The following is an 8,879-nucleotide window of genomic DNA, read 5'->3' on the forward strand; positions in this document are numbered from 1 at the left end:
GGGTAATTTTGATGATTCAAGTAAAAGCGGGTTTCCAATGTGACTGTAAAGGTATGGTTTACCGATATAAAGAGGGAAAACCATAAAAACAAACCCAAACATGTATTGGACTTTTAGTCTTTTTCTTTTTCCCTTGCATATTTTAGCCAGAAGCCAAAAAGAAGTAATTAGAAGTAAACCATTGTTGATAATATTTTTTCCTCTGAAAAAAGTGAATTTAAAGAATGATAACTCAAATAAAGAGCTATTTCACACCCAGTATAAGTAATTTATAAGAAGCATGCATATATCCCCATCACCCTTTCTAGGCATATTGATGTATATATACAAATATCCATTTGTACATATGAGTGTATTTAAAGCTTAAGTATAACGGAACAAGCCAGAAGGAATTAATTTATGCAAAGTATATATTTGCAATATGTTTAAATTGCTTACTCATTTTATGATCTTAGCTCTACTAGTGAAATTAGAACTTTCCTCCTTTTCTAAATAATAAATTAATATTTTGAGGGAAATGAACGAAAAACACAACATTGTTGCAGACTAGTCTGGTTTTATTTACAATTAGAGATATAAATTAGTAAAGAATTCTTGTTAAACAACCAAAGATTGTATAACCATCAACGTTTCAAATAAAAACCAGGCAAAATTTATTTACAAAAAGTTCAGATTCCATTGCAATACAACTTGCATAAATTACTAGAAGCTTTATATCGTTACAAAAATAAATATCAAATTTGTTTCCACTTTGTAAGGACTCAAGTTCTCCAATCACATCTTTATTATCTCTACTGTATACATCTTTTACAAATAAATTTTACAATAAATCCTATCACACCTATCGAATAGATACCGTGGCAATGAAGTGATCAAGATATCCTGAGAAAAACAGATCTGTTTTCAAAAGTCACACATACATTGGGGAAACTATACTATACCAGCAAACTCACATATGTCCAACAAAATTCTGGTTTAATAATTAGATTCTGAAGATTTAATAGTGCTCTGTGGTCTTCTTTTATACAGTGGCACCAGATGTGATCCGGATTTAGAGATTTGTTATATATATTAGCTCGGGGAGAGATGATGGCTTGCTGACTTTTTTCAAAGCAATTGTGACACCTACCTGTGGACCAAGGAAAAAACCAGATCATCCAAAAATCCTTCAATTAAACTCTAACACCATTAAACGAGGTGGGCGGGAAAGGAAGTAAGACAAAATTCTTGCTCATCTAATTTCTTCTAACAAAAATAAAAGTTAGTTGAAAAATATCGGCAAGGCGATTTTTTTGTTGTTGTTTATTTAGCTCTAAATACTGGAAGTATTCAGAGCGCCTTTGCTAGCTAGGCAAGAGCCAAGTCACAGATAACATACCTGGCTTAAAATTCATGTCGGTTTCTTACAGTTGTCTGTCTCTTTTTATTTTAAATACGCAGTCACTGCGTGAAGCCCCACTCGGGATGTACAATTTAAGCACTGCCACGAGAGCACAAACACTCTGGCTTTAAATAACAATACCTTCAAAGGTGGGGGTTTTTTCCCTCAAAGATTTCTTTCTGTAACTTTTAGGTAGGCCCTACGGCTTTCCCTTACACAAGCGTATGCAAAGTGAGGAAACTGTCTAACCTGGCTTGGAAATTAAGAAAAAAAACCCAAGAAAGAAAAGTCATTATAAGAGGTTTCCGAAAACAGCAGAAAAAATAACATTTTACTTTGTGGCCAAACTCTCCAGTAACGAAGCAAGAAATTAACGTTAAGCAAGTCTAGAACTGTGCAGCACATCTCAGACCTGATGCCAAATGATCAGTGTAATAGAAAATGTTCTCACTTACTTGCATTGCTGTGTGATTGCACTTCTATAGGTATGGTTGTACTCCTACTGTGCAGACTTCAGTGGGATCTGTCAAAATATAACCGTCAGTTAGTCACAGGACACAGCCAGCTAACTAGATTATACACTCTGTGCAGGTCCCAACCTCACTGGTGCAATTCGTAGCTAGGTCGTTTAAAAAACTAGCCAATATTTTATATTTGCCTGCATCTCGAGTATTTTTGTCAAGTAAGACGACAAACTTATTAGTGCAAAACTTTTTCAGGAAAAAAAAGAAAAAACAAAACAAAACCAAAACAAACCCAAACAAACCAAGAAGCAACCAGTTACAAAAAAAATGTCACGCTCCACGTAATTTCACGTCCAAGGTCAGCAATTATCTGAACCCAAAGCTGAAAAAAAACCCCCGTGAGAATACTGGAAACAAAGAGAGTCAAACCAGTTTGTCAGGAAAAAAAAAAAAATACAGGCAATGACACCAATGCTCTCTGGATAGCTTTGTGTGTCGTTTTCCTTTTTTTTTTTTTTTTTTTTTTTTAAATACTTTTGGAAGCTGCATCTGCAGCCTGTGAGACTGATCTAAAAGTGGTCTTTCACATTTCCTCTCGCGGTTGTTGGGGGCAGGTACCGATACAGCGGCGACATGCCGGGTTTAATCCCCAAGTTATGTGAGTGCCCATCTTCTCTCTGGCAGCGGTGGCACCGAGCTCACTGCTTTTTCCAGAGAAGGTTTCACTATTTACCGCGCACAGGGGACGTCTACGGGTCGGGGAAAGAGGACGAGGGAAGAAAGAGGCAGAAACAAGTCACCTACCTTTCTTAGAGTCATAGCTAGAGGGCCTGTAATGTTGTTCTAGCTGGTTAGTGATCGTTTTCAAAGAGTCACTGCTCTGTTTGTGGACAGAGCTGGCATTTAGGACAGTCTGACTTAGTCCCTCGTTTGAAGCCACTGCTGCGGAGTTGTATCTCAGGATTCCCTGGCTCTGCAGAGCGTTAAAGTTCCCATAGTTTGTATAATTGCTATAAAAAGGTGAGGTGTAATAAATATGCCTCCCCAGGAGGGAGGAGGGCGAGTAGGCAGCGCTGTGCGGGGCGGAGGCGGGGGTGGCCGAGGAGAGCGGCGCGGGCTGGCAGCCTTGGCCCAGGGGCTGGCTCTTGAGGTCCGAGGTGGCGATTTCGGCCAGAGACCAGAGCTTGGGCTTGCTGGCCGCCGTCGGGGGCCCGGGGGAGGCGCGGGGCCCCAGCGCGGCTTTGGCAGCGCTCCGGGCGGCGTCGGCGTGCGGGTGGCCCAGGAGCGGGGCCTCCACGGCCGCCAGCGGCGAGGAGGTGGCGGGTTTGGCCGGCGGGTCCCGCTCCCCGCCGCCGCCGTCGTCCTCCTCGATGTCCTCCTCGTCGTCCTCGTCCTCGTCCTCATCCTCTTCCTCGATGTCCTCGTACTTGTCCTTGCACTCGGAGCCCGACTCGCAGAGGGGGTCTCCGGCCCGGCAGGGCAGCTTCTCGCCGTCCGACTCGGCGGAGCAGGAGTGGTCCGTCAGCGAGTCCACTTGCAGGCTGATCCCTGCGGGGCCCGCCGGGCACAGAGAGGCAGCGGTCAGGGGGGCGGCAACACAGAGCGGGAGAGGAGAGAGCCCGGCCACCGCCGCGCCCGGGCGGAATCAAATCATCCCGGCCTTTTCCCGTTCCGAGGGGCGCCCATCCCACGGGCGGCCCCTCCGCGGCACGGCGCGCCCCGCACTCCCCCCCGGCCCCTCACGGCGTCCCCAGCCGCCCCCCGCCCGCCTGGGCCACAGGCGCTGATCGGCACAAGCCACCGGAGCGGCCGGGACGGGACAGGTCTGGGGGCCGCTTTTGTTAAATGCCGCGCCCCGCTCGTAACCCCCGTCCCGGGGGACTCGATGGGGCGGGATGGGGCCGCCCCGCCGGGCCCGCGGTCCCCCCGCGCCTACCTTCGTCCTCCGCCGAGGTCTCGTTGCTCTCGGGAATCTTCTCGGGACTCTCCTCCTTGCTCCTCGCGCCGTCGCCTTCGTCGTCGTCCTCGTCCTCGCTCTTGTTCCGCGGGGCCCAGGTCATCTTGTTCTCCTTCTTGAGCCGCCGGCGGGCGTTGGCGAACCAGGTGGAGACCTGGGTGAGGGTCATCTTGGTGATGATGGCCAGCATGATCTTCTCGCCCTTGGTGGGGTAGGGGTTCTTGCGGTGCTCCTGCAGCCAGGCCTTGAGGGTGGCCGTGGCGTCGCGGGTGGCGTTTTTCCTGTACGCGGGGTCGTTGAGCTGGTAGGGGTAGGCAGGGCTGCCGTACGGGTGGTAGCTGATGGCCCCGGTCATCCCCGTCGTATGGGCGTCGTAAGGGGAGCCCTGGACAGAACAAAACGGTGAGGTCGGCAATTTGTTATTGCTGATAGCCATTAGTGAGTTGTCAAGGCGAGCTCGGCGGTTATATTTGTATTTCCCCGGGATGGTGTCTTGTATCCATATTCTATGAGGGGGAGTAGCAGCACCCAAAGGCCATTAAGTTACAATTCCCCCCCTCCTTCCTCCGCCCAGCGCACAGACACGGTCACACGCGCTTAAAATCGGCCAGGTTTTAATCTTTCTGACTAATTTCAGCTCCTCGTAATTGAATATTTCCCAATATAATTTTTGAACCGCGTAGACATTTTGAAGGCCCTACAGGTAGTGTCTTGATATCAACATTTCCCTCAAAGGTTCAAAAGATGTTTCCTTTTTTGCTATAGAAAATACAACAAAGCCGCCACTTAGCAATTCACTGCACTAATGCATTGCAAATCCAATTTGCAAATCAGAAGATATGCACCGTTTCGAATTGTTCAAATGCGATGTAATTAGCATTTTAATTCGCTCTTTAACGTTTAAATTGCGCTTATTTAAGTCTGCATAATGCAAGAAAAGTTAAAGATATCGCTAAGAAACTCGGTAACTTTCAGCACGTCCCTGAACCCCGCGGATCGGGGAGTCGCAGGCTCGACATCGCCCGATACCCCGCACAGTTCACAACCTCGCTGCAACTTCCAGCCACTCGCCTCCTGCTTCTCAACAGGAAAAAAACCAGAGAGACCCTCGGATCTTTTATACCACCTCGAATAAAGACCGCAGGACAATTTATGCGCTGTATTACGAGCAGACGGAAAGCAAGGAGTTTCCCTGTCACTTTGCAGGGAGAGCGAACTGCCCCGCTGCCATCCTCTCCCAGGATAGATACCGACAGCGGCTCCAGCCTCAAATTCCGGGCACAGGTCTTTGTGTGAAGGGACCAGAATGTGCCTGACTCTGTGTGTGCGCCCGTGTTTATAAAACTATAGAACCATCTAGACGGGCAGCTTATATTCATATAGTTCATGGTTTTATTTATATACTTTATGCACAGAACGCACACAATTGCAACTGCTCCTTAAACTAATAAGAAAGTGAAATCCGAAACTGCGGCCACTACGACCATCTTGGGCTTAAGCGAAGCTCACAGATCGCAAACAGATGCTCCTTTTCATTCCCAAAATCCAGTTAAACCATTAGCACAAAACACACTGAAAGTAAATAAAACCACACGGGGATAAAGCCCCCAGCGCCTCTAAACACCGACTTAAAAGAGAGAGGGGAAAAAATAGGGGGGGGGAAAAAGAAGAAAAAAGAAAACCTCCTCTGTGCTATCACAGCAAAAAAGAAAAAAAAATATATATTTATAAAAAAAAAAAAAAGGCAGAGAAAAGCGGGGAACACACACACGGAAGCGGGGGGAGAATGAAAGCACCCAACCCAACCTAACTGACTCAGACCATCCGTATTTTCTTAACTCAAGCGCCCTCCCGGCTCGCAAACCGCGCGGAGAGCCGGGACCCAGGCCTGCCGCCACCGCGCCGGGCTGGGACGCGAAGCGGCGCTCCGGCCCCGGCCCCGGCCCCGGCCCCGGCCACATCCCCGGCCCCGCTCGCCCCTGCTCCGCTCCGCTCCGTTCCGCCGGTCCCCGGGCGGGCTGGGGGCGGCGCGGAGGCGGCGGCGGCGCGGGGAGCCCGGTTGTGGTGTCGGGGGCTGATGGTGAGTGTGTGAGGAGAAAGGCTGAAGATGATGAGGATGAGAATGCGGATGCTAATGAAGAAGGAGAGGGTTTCTCTTCGGTAGTTACCATGTAGGAGGGGAATCCCGTGGCGGGGTCTGTGGAGTACTGGAGCGGGCTGGTGAAGCCTGTGGCCGCCGCCTGGGCGGTGAAAGCTGCCGATCCCGGGTAAGGGCTGAACGCCGAGCCCGACGAAGACCTGGCCAGCTCCTCGCTCCTGGGGGCCGCCAGCGCCGACGCCCCGTACGCCGGGCAGGAGTACAGAGCCAGCGAGCCGGGGGGCTGGTAGAGGTAACCCTGAGGATAGGACATGGCTTGCACTGGCGTGCACAGGAGCAGGGAGGGGGCGAGGGTGACCGGCCCTGCTGCTGCCGCTGCTCCTGGCGCTGCTTTCGTGCTCTCCCTCTCTCCCGCCCGCCCTCCCGCTCCCTCCCTCCCGCCCTCCCTCTTTCTCCCTCCCTCCCTCCTCTCTCTCTCTCTTCCCCCCCCCTCCCCCCGGCTGGCTCTGTGCAGTTATGTAGAGAATCAGAATTGTTGTAGGTTCCCCCCCATGCGCACCCGATCAGAATAAAAACAAATAGGAGGGTTAAAAAAAAAAAAAAAAAAAAAAAAAAAAAAGAACCCTCAAACGGAAAATTAGTAGGAAAGGTCAGAAATCTATCTGGGATGGAAAGGGCGTCTGGGGCAGATGGAAGCAGAGAGGGTTAATAAAAAAAAAAAAAAAAAAAAAAAAAAAAGGGAAAGAAACAGAAGGAGAGGGGAGGACGGGGGCGGGGGGGGGGCGGGGTGGGGGTGGGGGGGAGAGAGAGAAGCGAGCCCCCGAAATCAGAAAAGTGGCTGCTGCAAATGGAGTTCTCCCAGCCAGCCAGCCAGCTCCCCCAGCGCCTGCGAGCCTGTATTTTGGGGGAAGTATAGAGTCTGGAGTGAAGAGTTGAGGGAAGCAGCACTCGAGTTTCTGAGGGACATTGGAAAACGGAGCTGTCCGTCAGCGCCGCTCATCTGCATAGCCCGGCGGGCCCGCCCCCTCCCGCTCCGGCCCCGGCCCGGCTCCGTTTCCTCCCGCGGCCGGCAGGCAGGCAGGCAGGGGAGGCAGACGGCGGAGGCAGGCGGGGAAGGCAGGCTTTGTAATGCAAGGCAGCCTCTCCGACTGCCAGCACGCTGCTGAAGCCGAACGATAATAGCGTCCATCAGCTCCTCTCCGGACACGCGGAGCCATGAATACTCCTCCGCGCTCTCTCCATTACACACCCTCTCTCCCTCTTTCTATATCCACAGGGGCAGCAGAGAAGAATGTGTATGATGGATATGCGCACCCCCTCCCGCGCGGGCTCCCCGGGGCGCTGCAGGCGCGCACACGCGTGGGAGATGCGCGCGTTGGCAGGCGGGTGCGCGCAGGGCCGGGGGCAGCGAGCGCTGGGCAAAAGTACTGCCCTATATGGCCGGGAGAAGAGTCACTGCTCAAAGCAGCACATCCAGGATCGCGCTGTTCCTGCCAGCGGGAACTTTACAGTTTTATAAGTTGCCACAAACAGTCAAGATCGAGTCACGCAACGTGTTTGCTCATGAAGGAAAAAAAAAATTAAACCCCCCATCTCTTCTTCAGTTCTATTCTTCCTTCGCTGGTGCCTGGGGAAGAGGCCTGGGCGACTCCTTCCAGGGGGCTATCTGCCTTCTCCCCCCAGCCCTTCCTCCTTTTGGCAGATCAGATAAATCTCCTGGAATACAGTCTTTATGTAATTCATTTCTTCTTCCCTCTCCCTCCGGCCCTGGACGCTTCCAGCTCCCAGTCAGTGCCAGCGGGAGGACGAGGCGGAGGCACCGCTCTTGTCCTAAATACACATATCCGTGTGCGCGTTCTTTAGTGGTCACTCCGGAAGGTCCCTTCAGGAGCTGGCGCAGGCTGCCCGCACTCAGGCTCTGCCTGCCCTTTGCCTCCCGGGAGGAGCGGCGGTGCCAGCGCTGCCCCGTGTCGCTGTCCCCGGAGCCGCGGTGGAGCCGGGGCTGCCCTTCCCCGGCCCTCCTTCAGCCCCACAGCCCCGGGGCGCGGCGCTGGGCCCTGCCCGCCCCACAGAGCCGCTGCGGGGGGCCCAGGCTGGGCCCTGCCCGCCCCACAGAGCCGCTGCGGGGGGCCCAGGCGGGCTAGGCCGCTCCCGCATCCTGCCCTGCACATCCTGCCCCGCACCTGCCCCCGCAACTCCGCCGCCCTCCGTGCCCGGCGGGATCGGGATCGGGGCCGGGCCGCAGCTCTGGAGCCACCGCGCTTCCCACAAGCCCTTCACCTGCAACCTTCAGCGAGTTACCAGCCCGGAACGGCCTCATTAATATTGCTTAAAAAAAAAAAAAAAAAGTTAATGAAACTGTGTTTTATTTTCAGCATGTATGAGTGCGCACTTATTCCGTACTTAAACAAATGAAGTTGCTTGACATTTATGGCCGAGTTCGTCATGAAGTAGCTCGAGTAGTTTCAGTCAGGTAGGATGGAGGTGACGCCGGGGAATGGGTTGGCCACCGGCACGAGGGGAGATGGCAGTAGCTGGAAAAATGCGGGTGTGCAGAGCAGCCTATTGTTAATCAATTAAACATGCCGCTGATTAAAAAAAAAAAAAAAAAAAAAAAAAATACACTTGGAGGAGCCGTTTCAATAGCTTGGCGCACACAGCGGGGAAAATGCCGTGCTGGAGCTACGGTCAGACCTCGGGATGTGTAAAGTGTCTGAAGCAATCCGAGCTTTCCGCTCTCCTTTTCTATCTCGGTTTTTATTTCTCTCCTTTACTCTCCTCCTTTTCTGTGAAGCCCACAGAGCAGTTTACCCCTGCCGCTACAAGCAGCAGCAGCAGCAGAGGTCTGGCCACCAGACAGACCGTATTAATCCCTATCCAGATCTATCAGCCGGCCTGTAGAAGAGGGAACCCTTTAAAAAGCAGGTGAGGGGGTGGAGGTTGACACCAACAGGTATTTCTTGTCATTAACTCCCGACT

At 51.9% G+C, this 8,879-nt stretch overlaps 1 protein-coding gene across 1 annotated transcript; it reads right to left on the reverse strand.

Annotated features, from left to right (window-relative positions):
• Window positions 1-552: 552 nt before the first annotated feature.
• On the reverse strand, window positions 553-6,310 carry IRX2 (iroquois homeobox 2). Its single transcript, XM_083857597.1, has 5 exons — window positions 5,971-6,310; window positions 3,782-4,187; window positions 2,650-3,393; window positions 1,837-1,904; window positions 553-1,129 (listed from the first exon to the last, which is right to left on the reverse strand). Exons 1-4 carry the CDS (start codon window positions 6,211-6,213, stop codon window positions 1,861-1,863), a joined length of 1,437 nt encoding a protein of 478 aa, XP_083713723.1. The 5' UTR covers window positions 6,214-6,310; the 3' UTR covers window positions 553-1,129; window positions 1,837-1,860.
• Between the last annotated feature and the right edge of the window lie 2,569 nt (window positions 6,311-8,879).

Source organism: Zosterops lateralis (genome assembly GCF_965231275.1).
Source record: "Zosterops lateralis genome assembly, chromosome: 1".
NCBI classification, from domain to species: Eukaryota; Metazoa; Chordata; class Aves; order Passeriformes; family Zosteropidae; genus Zosterops; species Zosterops lateralis.

Excerpts from the sequence above, each read along its gene's own strand:
- IRX2 (XM_083857597.1), bottom strand. The coding sequence starts at position 6,213 with ATGTCCTATCCTCAGGGTTACCTCTACCAGCCCCCCGGCTCGCTGGCT. Across the intron at positions 4,188-5,970 it reads CGGGATTCCCCTCCTACATG|GGCTCCCCTTACGACGCCCA; the intron begins GTAACTACCGAA and ends TGTTCTGTCCAG. Across the intron at positions 1,905-2,649 it reads TAGCTATGACTCTAAGAAAG|ATCCCACTGAAGTCTGCACA; the intron begins GTAGGTGACTTG and ends ATATTTTGACAG.